General features: G+C 47.1%; 2 protein-coding genes across 2 annotated transcripts in view; both read right to left on the bottom strand.

Moving 5' to 3' along the window:
• TM4SF19 (transmembrane 4 L six family member 19) overlaps window positions 1–779 on the bottom strand; it is a 2,444-nt gene extending 1,665 nt beyond the window's left edge. Inside the window, exons 1-2 of the mRNA XM_031060298.1 lie at window positions 506–779; window positions 327–395 (exon numbers count right to left, since the gene is read on the bottom strand). Coding sequence (XP_030916158.1) covers window positions 327–395; window positions 506–682 — 246 coding nt within the window. The 5' untranslated portion in view covers window positions 683–779. The remainder of the gene's footprint in view (window positions 1–326; window positions 396–505) is intronic.
• Window positions 780–7,451: 6,672 nt separating this feature from the next.
• Window positions 7,452–16,603, bottom strand: part of UBXN7 (UBX domain protein 7) — a 26,622-nt gene continuing 17,470 nt past the window's right edge. Inside the window, exons 6-11 of the mRNA XM_005425056.3 lie at window positions 15,774–15,920; window positions 15,294–15,384; window positions 13,494–13,621; window positions 12,175–12,568; window positions 11,638–11,717; window positions 7,452–10,003 (exon numbers count right to left, since the gene is read on the bottom strand). Coding sequence (XP_005425113.2) covers window positions 9,842–10,003; window positions 11,638–11,717; window positions 12,175–12,568; window positions 13,494–13,621; window positions 15,294–15,384; window positions 15,774–15,920 — 1,002 coding nt within the window. The 3' untranslated portion in view covers window positions 7,452–9,841. The remainder of the gene's footprint in view (window positions 10,004–11,637; window positions 11,718–12,174; window positions 12,569–13,493; window positions 13,622–15,293; window positions 15,385–15,773; window positions 15,921–16,603) is intronic.

Below are 16,603 nucleotides of genomic sequence, written 5' to 3'. Positions count from 1 at the left end.
TGCCTCAGGACCCGCTGTAGGACTGCAGTGTTCCACATCCCACCGTGGCACCTGAGAAAGGGTCTGTGCCCAGCACAGGAGAGAGGGACCCGACACAACCCACCGGAGGCCGGGGGAGAGAAGGATCCCTGCCCTGTCCCACTGTGGGGCCAGAGGAGGATCCCTGCTTGTCCCACGGCAGGATCACGGTTCCGTGGCACAGGAAGACCCCTGCCCTGTCCCACCGTGGAGGAGCTGTCTCCCGGTTCCATCCCCTCTGTCCCGGCTCTATCCCCGCTGGTTCCCGGCCACATCCCCGCTGTCCCGGCCCGGCTCCCTTGGCTTACGCTGTGGCGGCCGGAGCAGCCGGGGCGCTGCCAGCCCAGCGCCGTGCCCTGGGTCGCTGCCAGCAGCACCTGCGGGGACAGAAGCGGAGCTGGGGGACCAAGGGGAGCCGCCTGCCCCGCTCCATGCCCCGGCCGTGCCCCTGGCCGGCGGAAAGGGCGCTGTGCCCCGCGGTACTCACGGCGATGCCGCCGCCCCAGAGCCCCGGCAGGGCGCGGGCGTGGCGGCCCAGGTGTCCCTGCAGCAGGTACCGGGATGCTCCGCCCGGGAACAGCAGCAGGATGCTGGCCAGCATGGACAGCGTGCCCAGCACCAGCAGGCAGGGCCCCACGATCCGGCTGCACTTCCCCACGCCCATGGCCGTCCTGTGTGGGCACGGGGAGGAAGAGGAGGAGGAGAGGAAGGGGCTGCATTCGGCCCCGCAGCGCCCCGAGGGTTCCCCAGCCCGAGCCCATCTCACAGCTGTGGGTGGGTGGGTGGGAGTTGCTGGGTTGTGCTTTTGGGTGTCAGCTCACCCTGCTGGCACTGCCCCTACTTGGGGCAATTTCCAGTGGAAATTCTAATACTTGTTTGCTAAATGGGCACTGGTGTTCCCACGCCAAACCCCAAGACCTGTGTGGCTCTTCCAAAATGTGTCCCAGCTCCTGGCAGGGGGAGAGGGTTTTTTTTTTTTTTTTTTTTAAGGTCCCTTCCAACCAAAACCAGTCAGAGATTGTATGGAAATGTTACTGCAGGGAGCCAAGCACCCACCACAGCTCAGCTTGGCTTTCAGGGTTTACAGTGGGCAGGAAAGAGGCAAAATCCTTGTACAGGACTTGTGAAAGCCCATCAGTCTCCAATTGAATCCAACAGCAATTCCATCCTTGTCCCTACCTCAGGTCTGAGTATGAAACCGATTAAATTTAATTAAGAAAACATTATTACCTATCCTCCAGTTCCACTGGCATCTTATTGAGTCTATCTAGAAAGCACCTGCCCATCTCCAGATGATACCTTGTCCAAAATCGCCTCTCTTCTGCACCTACAAGCCCCTTTCTGTCCAGGATGTCCTTTGGTCACTCTGGCACTGCTGAAAACACCATGGTTTGCTGCTCTGCTGGCTCCCAGCTGTTTTCTACCCTGAGCTCTCTTGGCTTGAAGTTTGGCTTAAGTATTTTCCCCTTTCCTGCTCGACTGCAGCCCATTTTGCGCAGGTTCCCCAGCTCAAGCTGTTTCTTGCTCTGCCTTTGCAAGGCAGCAGCAGCTGTGGGACCATGGTTGGCTCTGTGGAAGAGCTCTCAGCCACCCCTGCAGGGCCCCAGGGCCAGGGAGGAGCCCAGGGCAGCCCATCCAGCCCTGGCACAGCCCCAGGAGCTGGGGGACACCAGTCCAGGGAGTCTGCTCGGGACCAGCCACAGCAGGGCACTGGGGAGGGCTGAGCATGGAGGGACAGGGCTCTGAGACACCTGAGCACACCATCAGCTCCACACATCCTGGAATCCCACCTCTCTTGATTTCCATCCTCCCTGCCTTGGTTACAGGGAATTTAGGGCCTCTTGCCCCTCTTCAGTCCCCACCTGCAGTCCAGGGGTTGTGTGTGGTTGTTTCCTGCCCCAGCCATGAGTGCCCTCTGCTGAGTCCCACCTCCCCTCCACCTTCTGGAACAGCTCCAGCCCTTCTGAGCTCACAGCTTGGCCTCTCACCTTTCTGCTCATTTCTCTGCCACCTCTCCAAGCACTCTCCTTCCCCTCCACCACTGCCCTCTCCCTGGGGATGGCAGGAGTCTCTTTCCCCCAGGAATCTCCCATGGTGTGCTGTGCCTTCCAAACACCCCCTGAGCACGCAGCTCCTCAGCCAGCACAGACAAACCCCTGTGCAGGGGAGGCAGAGCCCAAGGGCAGGTGGTCCTGTGTCCATCTGGACAGCAGGTTGGTCCTGTGTCCTTCTGCCAGCCCAGCCCCATGACCAAAAGCACAGAGATTCCAGCAGAGCCCAGGGAGCTTCTCCCCCTTCCCAGCTTACCTGGAGTGATGCCTGGAGAGCAGCAGTGTCCAGCCCAGCTGAGCCCTGAGGAGCACCCATGGGTGACTATTTATGACACCTCAGCCTGTGCTCCCCTCCCTCTGTCCCCAAGGGCCGCCCACCAGAGCATGACCCTCGGGCCATGTCCCTGTCCCAGGGAAGGATGAGTGGCTGCATGAGCCAGCCTCTGCCTCGCTCTTCCCCATTTCAGAATTTACCCTGCAGGGCTCACCCAAACCAGCACACCCTCAGATTTTAAGGCCTCTACCACGTCTGCACTAACTGCCTCAATCACTGCCTGAGTATTGAACATTGTTGCTCCTGGAGCAAGCTGTTGGGATAATGCTTTCCTCTCTAATATTCAATAAAAGCTTCAGAATAAACATTCCCTCATGCCATATCCACCCTTTGCTCCTCACAGGTGTCTCAGCTTTTCCTCAGGTGCTGAGTGCATCCCCACCACGTGTGTGTCTCATGCCTTGGTGATGAGATTGAGAGAGGAAGGTTATTCCTGGGTATCTTCATTATTATAAATCATCAGATATCAGCATTTCCTATCTGCCACGGCTGGCAGTTAATGTGCAACAGGGAAACTCCAATTCCCACAGAGATGGTCAGGAACAGGATCAGGGGAATATCAATGACCTCTGAGTCTGAGAACAGGAGTCAGGCAAACAACAGCACCAAAAAATAGCAAAAATGGAGCAGTTTTGTTGGCAGGAGGAGGAGTTGCAGTTTTGTTGGCAGAGGAGTTGCAGGTGGCACAAGCAAAGAGAAGAATGGCTCGTGGGCTGTGCAGGCAGAAGGAAGAACCTTCTCAAAGAAGAGTTTTGAGAGCCCTCCAAGAGCCACATAGGAAAAGATGAATGGGTGAGGCTGAGTTACAGCAGGCAATTCCATTCCTGTTGCAAAAATAAACTGAGGAGCAGGTTATCAGACAGTCCCTCTGAAAGGAAAATCAGAGTTGGCACCAGGAGAGGAATTCCCATTTTAGTCACAGAATCTCAGAATAGCCTGAAGGGGAAGGGATGCAGCAGGATCATGGAGGCCAACACTGAATTGAGTGGCCCATGCAGGGTTGAACCTGAGGTCTTGGCTGCCTTAGCACTGGGCTCAAGCACCTGAGTTAATCTCAGAGTATTTCATCCTTAAATAAGACAAATCAGTGTCCAAAATGAAGACAGACATTTATCCAGGCATGCAGGGTAAGCAGAGTCCAAGTTTTCCTTCCTCTCTTTTCTCACTGCGAAAGAGGGGAACCCATCTTTCACTCTGCTGGAAGAAAATGTTTTGCAACCTCATCCTGTGCCTTTCCTACGTCACAGCAGCCTGAGGTTCCCAGCACACACATGATCTGCTCCATCACCCACAGAAAACCCCACGCCAGGAAGTGTGAAGCATTCAGCTGACACTCCTCCCCGCACTGCTGATCTTTTCCTTATAAGAATAATCCTCATGGAAGGATAATTTTAGCCCTGCACGTGAGGAGCTGAGTGCTTGCCTTTCTCACACCAGAGTGCAACTGGGAAAGTGTCAGCACAGCAAGGAATTTGCTGCCAAGTCACCCAGTCCTGGTGCAGCCAAACGTGGTGCCACCTAAGGCAATTCCAGCTTGGCCAGGGGCTCCTGCTGGTTCCTCAGAGCTGAAGAGGAGCTTTCATCTCCCTGCTCTTTGCCTCCCCAGGCTCCTCTGGGGCTGGGGAATCTGCACAGCAGGCTGGGTCTCAAGAGTGGTTTGGCTTCAAGGAGAACCAGAGACTGAGGTGAGTCTGACCTGGTGGGATGGAAACGTTCAGTGCCAAAGCAGCTCCTGGATGGAGGATGTTCAGCACCCCTCTGGCTCTCCCACTCTTGTCCTTAGCATCTGCAAATCTGTTTGTGCCACTACTCAGCCAAGACTTCTCCAAAATCCCCTCAGACAAAGCCCTGCAGGGTGTTTGTGGCTAGAACTGACTGAGGAAACACCAACACAGTGCTGGACAATATTCCCTTTAGGGCTTACAAATGTCTCCTGAATTTACAGTTCAGATAAACCAACCCCATGAAAAGCTGAAGTTTACAGAAAGGAAAAATAAGTAAATGAAACCCAAGAGGTATTTTGAGTTTGAAGTATCCCTGCAGTTCCTTGACCTGCAGACTGATGTAAATATTCCTGACTCAGTTGGAACTGGAAATATTTTCCTAGGCTGTGTGAAGAGTTCAGGGTTTTCCAGCTACAAGACCATGGCAGGGGCTGAGCTCCACAGTGGAGTCCCACCTACAGTCAGGAACATGAGGATGACCCAAAACTGATTTCCTAATTTCTATTTCTCCACTGTACCTGCCAAGTCCTGGTCCAGAGGGGTCCCTGCTCCTCAGCATTTCATGCCAGACCACAACAGGAATGTCCCAAGGAGCCCAAATTCCATAAGTCAGAGGCTCTGCCTTGCCACCACCTGTACCAGGAGGACACTGACAGCTCAGAATAGAAACCCCCATTTCCTCTGCTCTTTCATTGGGAAGGATGGAAAATCCTAGCCCTGCCTCTTTATGTTAGTTTTCATACAGGTATTTTTCCTGTCAAGGTCCTGTAAGTTTGTCTCACTTCAAGATTTTCCGTCCTCTACAACAGCCTGAAGGTTTCTTGGGCAGTGCTGACATCAACAGATCCTTATCCTTCTAGCCCAGTATCCTTAAGGAAAGACTCAGGAACTCCACAAATAACACAGGGACAGACTTCCATTAGAAGGAAACCAACAAATAAACCCCAACCCCAAAAAAACCAAGAGCTGAAGAAAGCTACTGAAAACAGTTTGTTTTATTTCCAGGATCAAATATTACAATAGGACATTTACATATATTTATAAAAAATGCAGCAGTTGTGTATATAGATCAGAGGTTTCCTTGAGTTTGGTCCCTCCCAGCACAGTGAGCTGAAAACTTCCAAATTAATCCTCTCCCTCCTCCCATGTGAAGTTGCCATTATTGAATAAACTGACCATTGTGAAAAGCTGTCCCTTAGAAACTGGATGTTCCCCAGTTCCAGGAAACAGCCTCATTTTTAAAAACCATCTGTCCTAGAGTCTGCTGTCTCTGAGCAGAGTCTTACCCAGATGTTCTTCATGTAAATCTGGTCTATAAAATAGCACCTCATCCCCTGCTCCACACAGTTTCAGTTCCACACCTTCAATGTGGGCACCGTTTCACAAGAGTTACAAAGTGGCTTTTCTGGACACTGCCAGCGCTCTGTCAGTGACCAAATCCCCAATTTCTGTCCTCCCTCCCAGGGTGCCCATGAACACAGGGGATAACCCGACGCAGGTCGAGGCACTGCTGTCAGGCGCAGCAGTCTCTGACTGAAGCCCTGTGGGTGTAAATAGATAAATATGGCTCTGTTTGTTGGGACTGCACAGACACCAAGCATCCCAAGGACAAGAGGAGACAGGAAAAAACAGTCAGCACAGAAAGAGCATCCATTAACCTCACCAGCTCCAAACCCACACAGCCCTGTGGGTGCTTCCAACAACGCAGCCAGCACAGGGCTCAGCATCAGTTTGTGCTGGCTTTGAAACAGGAGCTGTTCCACTTATAGAAAATCACTTGTGAAAATAAATAAATAGAAAGGGTGAGGGAGAGCAGAGGCTGGATTTGAGCCTGTGGGAACAGCCAGACAAGGCACAGTCAGTCCTTAAGGACAGAGACTTTGCCCTTCACCCACCTGAAGCACATCTCTGCCACCCCTTCTCCTCTTGGAACACCTGTTTTATCAACTTCACTAAACAGGGATTAAACCAGAAGAAAATAGTGACATTTAGTATAAACTAAAAAGGAATAAAAATGAAGTGATGAGGCCCTGAAATGATACAGATCTTCCCACTCGCATGGACATTCCTACACAGGTCCCTATGTTCATATTTCATTTTTATGTGGTTTACCAGAAAACCACCACGTTTCAAGCATCTCTGCAGTTTGCTACCTGACAAACAGCCCAAAATGCTGCCCTGCCCCCAAAAGAAAACTGGTTTTAATTTAGCCCTTGTTGCTCGAGTCCCAGTGAAGCAGCTCAGTGCTCTGATAGGAACAGGAATTTGAGACCCTTCAGCAGAGAGGTTGAGTTACTAAAACCTGCACCAAACCCAGTTTTTCTGCAAAGGTACAAACCACAGCAGCAGTGCCAGGGCAGGCTGAGTGTACAAATCAGCTCTGAAGGACGTGGACCCTGTGAAACACAAGCTGGACAAAGGAGAGGTGTCACTTTCCCTAACAGTGAGGAGAAGGTCAGGGAGCTCTGGGAAGAGCTGATGGAAAATTCCTGTTTAGATCTACTTAGGAATAATGGTACATCTGGATGCCTTTTACAGACAACTGTATTTTACAAGGCCACCTGCAAATCCTGGACATTCCTCTAAGATCAGTGGTGTTAACTGAAGTGATTTACCAGGAAAAGAAATGCACTGCAGTCCATGAATGTCAGAAATCATAAAAGTCACAGAATTTTGTTCAAATCCTAAAGAAAATAACAAAAGTATGGCCAGAAATGTTTGGCACAGCCTCTACCTGCCCTTTTCAGGTCAGTGGGGAATGCTGTGAGGTTGAGGCTGGTCAATCAGCTTGATTTAAGAGCACATAGCATCAAAAAAAATCCAAAATCCTCCTGTGGGCCTCTGAAATGGGAAGGAAATGTGTCAGCTGCACCTGGCAGGGAAAGCCAGAGCTTGTTTCCCCTTCTATTCCATGATCCTGGTTGTGACCAAATGGGATGTGTTTTACATCCCAAAAGAAAGCTGTGTTAGATGAAGAACACAGGCAAAGGAACATCTCCACCAGCAGCAAGGAGCTCCAGCTTCAAACCAAACAGCCCTGACAGTTCTCCCTCCACTCAGGAAAACCTGCACTGCCCACATGCACTGCTGCTGCTCTGCTGCCAACCAGCCCCTGCAGCAAATCCTGACCCAGTGACACACACAGGAAGCCACAAACCACAGCTTTTGAAGGATTGGCTTCCTCTGTCCTTCACAGGTCAACATCGTATTTCCCAACCAAATCTAACACATTTTTTCCAGCAAAGGCAATTTGAGCTTCAGATTTCACATCTAGAAGTGACTCTTTAAACATTGCCCAACCCATCACCTTCATTGCCATGAGCTGTCCTGTCCCAGGCAGGACTTGATTTGTGTTTTCAACCACATTCCTCAGGCCAGCAAAACACATTCCTCCAAAGGGATGGAGAGATGAAGAGGCTGTGTCCTGGTTGGGGCAGTTTCTCATCAGCTTTCAGCCCCCACAGCACAGCTGATGTGTGGCACTGGGTTTGTTTGGGTTGGGAAGGAGAGAGAGAGAGGAATGAACAAAGAGAAGAGCCACATGCAGGGATATGTATTCCTTAAAAATTTTTTTTCTCTTTCTTGCTCTCAAAGCAAAGCAAAAGAAAGGTGATAGAAAAAAACACACTGTGAAACAGATAGAAAAACTCCAACCCAGTTTCCTGGAACAGAACAAACTCCTAGAAACCATGAGAAAATGCCATTTTCAATGTAAATGTTCAACTTCCCTATCTTCTTTTCCCCTGTTTGAGCAATTCCTGGTCTCATCACAGAGTTCAGCCCAGCCCCACACACAGGAGCAGGCCCAGGAGGGGCAGGGGAGGGAAGGTGCCAATAAATCACACCTGGTTCTTGTTATTCCAACCAGACAGCTGGGGCTGCTTTGGAAGCTTTAGGACTACGTGGAGATGTGAGTTAGGGGTCTGGATATGCAGGACTAAAGGATGCTTCAGTCCAGAGGTGTCACTGCTGCTTCACAGGCCAAACACAAGATTACAAGATTGCCCCCTCACTTCTCCCTTCTGGGAGCAGCCTCCACACCTGGGTGTCTTACAAATGTCTTACAAACCAAAGATGACATCTGGTGTCACATCAACCACTGATCAGGAAACTGAGATCCTGAAAATCTGCTTTCCTGACACTACATCCTGCAGCAGAAAGGGAAATCAACTTCTACAATTGCATGATTACATGTCAAAGCTCAATTAGGAGAGGAGACAGCTGTGAGTTGAAGTTTTCATGGGGAATGCCAGACATTTTCTGTGTTTTCTTGCATTTAAAGGTTCCAAAGTACAGATGCTAGTGTGAAAACAAAGGCAAAACATCTCGAAAACTGGAAAATATAAATTTCTGACTACTGAAGTCTTTAACAAAGACAATCATCTGAGAGAGGCAGAAAAAGTCAGCAGTTATGCCAGGTCCCATGTGCCTTCTCTTCAGTGATTGAAGACTATGTTAAACTGAGTTTTTAGCTGTAAATACACAAATGCACCACCCTGTGCTGAGGGCTGTGCCAGTTAACTCCTGTCCCACTGGAACATCTGCTGAAATACCAACTGGCCAAGAGCTCCATGTCTAGAGAAGACACTGGAGGAAAACCAGGGCACTGACTTGTGTGCCAGCTTCCAGAGCTAAAAGGAAAGCCTGCACCAAGGAGCAGCTTTCCATGCAGCCCTCCAAATTTAGAGGTAAGTAATAGTACATAAACACAGAAATAGAACAAAAATCATCCCAGGGAATTCAAGCCACCAGGCTGGGAAGTGTTTTATGAAGCATTAATTGATGCTCACTGCTGTCAGTGCTGTAAAACCCCTGTAAAGCCACTCACTCCTAGAAAAAAAGCCAACTGACTGTCAGGTCTCTGTGGCAGGTGTTTTCAGAGAATCCAAAACCTTTACAGTACCCTTGTTATTTGCAAAATCCTGAGAGCAAGTAAGGAGACACTTTGAGGGTGCAGGGAAGGGAACATGGATAACCCATCCACCCCCACCAAGGAGCTGGTTCTGCTCCAGCACTGGACTCACAGCTTTCCCTCTGGGCCAAGCAGTCAATCCCAAATGGAGCACAGCTGGATTTCTGGGGGGTTGGTTGTTTTTTTCACTATGTCCACTGGCAATTTAAAGCAAGAGGAAAACATGCAGGGCAATCTAGAAGCCTGTGAATTAGGTGGAGGAGAGCATTTTAGCATGGCTCAACCCAACTCCTTTCCAAAACTAGAGTGTTGGATAAGAGAAGGCTGGAAGGTTAATGGAGACCTTTTGTGTAGGGAATCCAAACAAAGGAAAGACTGTCCTGAAGGTTATGCCCTCTCCTTACAGAGAGATGCCTCCATGCCTCATCACACACTCTTTTCAAAAATAAATTAAACAAAACAGATTTAAGAATAGCAGCGAGAAGGGTTTGTGTATTATGGCCACTCCAAGCTCCAGCATGCTGGATACACAGATCACTGTTTTACTTTATTCCAGGAAAGCAGAGGGAAGATGTTCCTCCCAATGCTTTCCGCAGCTGAGGAAGAAAATAAAATTCTGAGCACTCTCATTTGGTCACTAGAGAGGGAGAAGGGAGGGAGAGAGAGGAGGAGGGAGAAGGAAGGGCCAGTCAGCTGCCTGATTCCAGCACTGCAATCCCACGACCCTTAACTGCATATTTAACCACTCTTGTCCCAGGCAAAGAGGAGAGGGAGGAAGGCTGGGAGAACTCAGGCCACAGTGCTAATTCCTTTCCTGCACAAAGACAGTCTCTTGAGGACACAGGCCTGCCTCCTGTAATGTGATCTCATAGTCCAGGTGGGAGAGTTTCCTCCTGGGGAAGTTGGTGAGCAGTTCAAAGCGCTCGTTGGGGTATCCTTTGGACTGCACGTGTTTCACAAGAGCCTGGGGAGAAAGGAAGGCAAACCAGTGTCACAGAAGTCAGAATGGGAAAAAAATCCTGTTTTCCTTTAAAAAGTATCAACTTTTTTTTTTTTGGCTTGAGGGGAAGAAAGGGCATCATGGTAATACTGGAAACATAAGCACCTCCTGGAAATAATGTGTGTAAGGAAGCCAGTGTTTTGTCAATAACAACACAATGATTAAAAATAAAACATTTTTTTATGTTTTATATCATCTGTTCAAACTGATCAATATAACCAGTTTCATCAGTTAAAACTGAAGTGCAACTGTCTCCTTAAGCAATTTCTTTTGCTAGTTCTGGCCAGCTTTAAAATGGAAGCAACTAAAGGCTAAAAAAAAATCAGTATGGAAATTATGTTCACAAAGAAACACCTGAGACTCAATCTGGATCTGACTGAAAGGCTCCAGAAGATCACATGAGATGAGCACAAATGCTGCTTGTTCAGCTCTGCAACCAAAAGATGTCTTTACCCACAAACCTTGACTCAGCAAAATTCCTCTGCTGACTCTAGAGCGGAAGGGAAATCATATGCTGAGATAAATTTCCTTTAACTTCCAAAGTCGATAAAAGGAGCCAAACCAAACCAGGGTTTATTTCAATTTAACACTTTGTACTGCCTTAAATGAATTGCTTAAGTATTCAAAAGTGCTACATGTCTAATAATATATGCAAATTTACTTAACAAGCTGCATTCAAAAGGCAGTCAAGCTTTTTTTTTCTCTTTTATTTTCAAGCAGGAGAGTCAAGGATGAGAACATGGGCAGAGGACTCTGTACACTCCTAGAGCTGCTGACTAGGCAATAGCCCCATTTTCTGTCAGAGACAGGACACTTTTCTCCCAAATCTACATAAAATCCTTCTGATGAGGTGTGCTTTTGCCTTCCCTATGACTCCAGCTGTTAGACTGACTACATTTAAATGAGCTGAACTGGCTACTGGCTCCTGAAAACTCAAGGCAAACAGGAGCACAGTAATGTCTTTACACTCTGCTCCCTGGAATATTTTGATGGAAATGCCATTCACATGGACTTCTCCAAGGTGAGGAGCCCAAAGCACAGCTGAGACACATCTGAGGCACAGTAATTGACCAAAATGCTACCTCCCATGCAAAACCACCACATTGTGTAATACATTTGTTTTGGGAGAACTTCCTTCAAAGTCTGCTCCAACATCCATGTCCAGAAGGGAGGGTGGAAGTATGATGGGAGAGACAGAGAATGGGGAGTTTTGCCTTTGATTTTACCTTGAGTCTAATTTGAGTTTTGCCTTTGAGTTGATGGGAACCAACAACTTTTAGAAACAAAACCCCAGAAATGAGAAAGCTGAGAGGCTTTTATGGCAATTAACAATTAATGCAAAAGCCATTTAGAGCAATTTTACAATGGAAATGAGCAGTGTGGGGATTGAGGAAGACACTGGAGCGCACACAAAACCCAAGCTGCAGTGGAGACATACAGAGCCAGCAGTTACCAGAGAGGAATGACATGGAACACAGTGCAGGCATTCCCTGGATACACCTCTCCCACCAGATCTGATTCCAACAGTGTCTCCCCAGGCACAGAAATTCTGCAGTTTCATCTTTACTCAGACAAGGATTCCCATTAAGTCCACTCACCAGAAGTTTAGCTTGTTCAGGCAGTGAAACTTGTTCCCTCTTTCCATCTGGATACCTCAGCATCAGCTGTGCCTTTGGTCCTACACAAATGAAATTATCACAAGTTAACACCAGGGCAGCTGAGTTGAGCTCCTAGCTAGATTTTAGGTGGGACAGCACAGCAGGGCGAGGGACTGGAGACAAACACAAGGTTCCAGCCTGTGGAGATAAAATGCTACCACAATGATCAAAATGCAGACATCAGGCTCAGGACTCTTCCAAGTGACTGACCCCAGGCAGAGTGCCCAGAGCACCTGTGTTACACCAGAGTAGATTTTACTCCTGGGCAGGACCTGAGTCAGGGAACCCAGAAGGCTCTGCAGGCTGGGGCACTGCTGTGCCCAAGTGGTGCTGCTCTTGGATCACTCACACGTCTGCTGGCAAGCAGGGAGGAAATCAGAAGGGATTTTTAAAAGAAGGGACGAAACCAGGCTTGGCAGTCTATGAACAGTTTCAGGCAAAAAAGCCCCAACAGAAGCAATAAAAAGGAGCACTTACCATTCACATCCAGGCCCCGGAAGGTACTTTCAGGCTTGTCAGGTGACTCCTCCAGAGCCCCTGCATCGATGCAGGGCAGGACTCTGTGGTTTGATGTTGTCCCAGGCTCAGTCCTTGCAGAGGGCTCAGGCTGAGGCCTCCGGCTCTCCTCTTTTTTATACCCCAAGTCCTTGTGTGGAGACTTCCTCAGCTTGGCTGGAATCTCTGTCTCCTCCTCCTCCTCAGAGCCACAAACAGAAATAAATTCTTCACTTCCAGAAAAAAGCTCTGACTCCGACTCCTCGTCCGACCTGCTCTCCTGCTTGGCCTGGGAGGAATCAAAATGGGTCTCCTGCAGGGAGGCTCTGATGGCAGCTTCCAGCTGGCTGTCCTCACTGGCATCGATGAGACTCTCCTGTGGGATGCACACAACATGTCACTGGCATATTTTCTGAAAATATGACAGCGACATTTCTCTTTGCCCAGGATTCTTCTCCTGGGAAGCTGAGAAGGCTCAGAGAGAAATTCAAACAATAATTATCTGATTGCTTCTCCTGTGTTTTGCTGCTTTGGAATGTGGTCTGGAGATTGTTTACTAATTGGTCATTGTTTGATTGGTTTCATGTCAATTGTTTTTACTTAATGACCAATCATGTCCAGCTGAGTTGGACTCTGGAGAAGAGTCACGAATTTTCATCATCATTCTTGTTAAGCCTTGTGTCTGTATCCTTTCTCTATTCTTCAGTATAGTTTTAGTATAGCATTCGATAATATAATATAATATAATCATATAAATATATGATATAATATAATAATATAGTTATAAAAAAAATGTTATGTGATATAATATAATGTGATGTATCATATCATATCATATCATATCATATCATCATATCACGTATCATATATTAGCCTTCTAAGAACAAGGAGTCAGATTCTCAATTCCTCCTTTGTCCTGAGGACCCTGCAAATTCAACAACACACACATCACAACTGCCTTCAAACATGTACTGAAAACAAAAAGGACATCAGTCTTCCAGAAGGGAAGGCACTAAGCCTGTCAGGAATGCACAGCAGGGAAAGCTAGGCATGCTGTAATTACTTAGTGGCTTCTCCTTGGAGTTCTGCATGGAGTAATCAATATTCTTTTCACACTCTGCTAAATCCAAACCAAGGGCCAGAAGTACAAACAGTGACGCCAGGAGAAGGCATTCCCTGGCACGGTGAGTTCCTGCATGCCCCTGCACAAACTCCTTGAGTGTGTCTGGGAAATCAGGAGAGCTGGACAAGCACAGGTCAGAGTGTTGCTCCAGGCTGTCTCCAGGGAGCGCCACACTTACTGAGCGGGAGCATTTCTGGGGAGGGCTGCTGGAGTGGCCGTCCAGCTGGCCGTGCTCGCTCAGGAACCCGGTCACTTGGTCCAGGAAAGAAGTCACATCCAACTGGTGCCACTCCACGAGCTTCTGGCCTAGGGAACAAAAGGTGCCATCAAACAAAATTTCAGCAAAACGCTGCAGTTTAGTGGTCAAATGTGAAAAATGCATATTTTATGATTGGCTTTTCGCAAATATTAAAATGAATATTATATGTGTCATGTTAGAAGGTTATGCTGTGTTAACTTTCTTAAGCAGTATGTGAAATATAGTTTTAGGTTATAACATAATGTTAAAATAGAAACTATGCTATGTAAGATACTTCTCTTTTAAAGAGAGGAATGAGGTACTCCCACTGAGATAGCAGCCACAGGACACCTAAATCTTTCAGAGAAGAATTTATTACTCCATTATCAGGAGAAACAACCTTCTTCCTGCCTTGCTCAGCCGTGAAGATGCCTTTAGAATTCACAGGAAGAAGCTGACACTGACTAGACAGAATCCTGTGTTTGAATGGAATTTATCCATTATATATGAGGTGTATGAATATGCAACAGGCTACTGTTTTTAAGGGTTAATCCTCCATTAACGTGTGTCCTTTTTTGGGTTTATGTTGCCCAGAAAAAGGTACCCAGACTGTCTGTAACTCTTTGTCTCTATTGTCTCATATTGTCCTAATCCAAATTGTCCAAGTTTTTATTACTCTAATTGTATTACTATTTTTACAACCATTTTATTACTATTAAACTTTTAAAATTTTAAAAACAAGTGATTGGCGTTTTTCACATCAAGCACACCAAACCACTGCTGCAAGAGTCCTTATTTGAGGAACTGCAGCTTCCCACAGGCTACCACCTGCTAATTATGGAGCTTCCTCCTTCCACCCCCTTGAAAAGGGACAGACATGGATACAGACACAATTTCTTTCCATTCTTTTCTTTTAACCTACAAGAACGTGAGCACAGAATGGTGAATTTGGCCTCAAAACCAAACCACTGAGCTTATGAAGAAGCATTTCTCCATTCTTGCCAAATTGATTCTAACCTTTGGCAAACAGCATTTGTTCCCAGAAAGAAAGTGCTAAGAAGAGAATTCTAACTTCAGCTGCAATATTAAAAAATGTATGTATTTTTCAGGTGGTTTAAGTCAGCTACACAGAGGTCTCATCTCTATCATTTCAGTCCTTAGAAACAGGAGACCAGACTGACATTATATAACCAGGCAGCTGCATTACATGATGATAAAAGAAGCTGCTGGATACAGAAGAAATAGCAAGAACTCTGAAAGAGCTGTAGGGAGAGGGAGAAGTTTGATTGTTCAGGTAAAAAATAAGCAAAACAAAACAAAAACTCGAAGGCAAAATAGTATTTCAAAATTAAGAAGCAATTTAAAGTCATTGCTGAGCCTCACAAAGCTCTATGGGAGGAGCAGAAAGCAGATTCATGCAGCAATTACAAATATTGTAGTTATTCATCACATGACTTCAAGAAGCTTTTGAAAGACTTCAAAAAAAGAATTCAGAGTTTTTCCACCAGATGGAACTATTTTCACTTTCCAAGCAAAATACTCGCCAAGCTTCAAATACACAAAATTTCTGCAAGTTTTGGGTGTTTAATTCCCTTAGTTCCTCTGGGAACATGCTGAGTCAGTCCTTGAGATTCTTCAGCCAAGTGTAACACAGTCTGCAGTGGAAAGCATTCCAGCTTACAACTGTCAGTGGATAACTCATGGGATAACTCCAGGCAAAGCAGCTGCCACTTGTCTTACCTGTCCTGGGATCCAGGATGGAGACATAAGGGAAATCTGCTAATTTGTAAAACTGTATGTACCGCTGTCCTTCCTCACTGTCGTGGTACACCTACAAAATTGGGCAGATTAGTGGCTGGAGAGGGAACAAAACAAACTGTACCTTGAAAATGCACAGAGTTTTTCTCTCTTCTACAGTATAAACTGCAAATGGTACACACAGTTGTAACTCTGAAAAGCTGGAATTAATCCTCTAGCTCTCCATGTATTAGAAAATACACGGTAATATCTTGTTTGCACAAGTGAAAGGCAGTTTATGCCTTCAGATGCATATCCATGAATTCCACCTCCATCCATAAACTACATACACTCCATGAAACACACTTTTTCTGCAGGTTTACCTGGAGAATTCTATCTTTTCCAAATAATTCAATTTTTTTCCCACTGTCCCATCTCCCAAGGCAAGTTAAGCCACACATCCATCCCCAGGCAATTTCTCACCTGCCAAAAAATGAAGTGGTCCCTGATGATGTTCTTCACAGCCTCGTTGCTCCACACGTCACGGTTGAGGCACTGGCAGGCAAAATCTTGCACGTTCTGAATGTTTATCATGAGCCACTTGTTCTGCATCTGACCACACTCCTTGGCCTGGAAGCAGAAGGAAAAGCTTGGTTAGATCAGGATGAAGGACCCGACAGCACCGATGCCAGCAATGATCAGAGATGGCTTCTACCACTGCCAGACCTTCCACCAAAACCCCTTCACAGTGAGGAGGATGGACAGAGCTAGTGAAAAGGCACCCACAAAACAGAAGGCAGGGCTGAAGGATCTGCTTTAAATGAGCCTGGTTGAATTACAGAATCACATCGATGAACAGAGCTGCTGCATTTCAACAAGCCAAGCACAGGGAGGGAAAAGCAACTCAGAGGGGGGACACACATGGCACTGCTGAATAAAGTATTTATTCAGGGAAAAGTGTAGTCAGTCCCACTGATCTGACAACAAAGACCTGCTCAGTCTAAAGATAAACCCATGGACCATCTAGTTAAGTAGGCTGCATAATTGACAGAGGACTTGCATTGATTCAACAGCACCCCTTCTCTGTGTGTTTTCTTTTTCTCTCCAAGTTTTGAGTTACTCTGTGACTGTCCAACTGCCCAATTAGGCATCCTTTTTTGATGCTGCTTATCCAGACTGCAAGTGAGGAGGGAGACAGGAAGGCGCAGGAAGAAATCTTACTGGTTTGAGTCACAAAGCTGGCACTGTCTGATTGCTTGGTTGCAAGTTAATGGTAGGAGTTTGATCAAGAATGTAATTCTGATCGCTGAACT

This window comes from Geospiza fortis, unplaced genomic scaffold (genome assembly GCF_000277835.1).
Source record: "Geospiza fortis unplaced genomic scaffold, GeoFor_1.0 scaffold118, whole genome shotgun sequence".
In the NCBI taxonomy this organism is placed as follows: Eukaryota; Metazoa; Chordata; class Aves; order Passeriformes; family Thraupidae; genus Geospiza; species Geospiza fortis.
The sequence above is the reverse complement of the archived record's forward strand: the minus strand, read 5'-3'. Positions and strand labels throughout refer to the sequence as shown.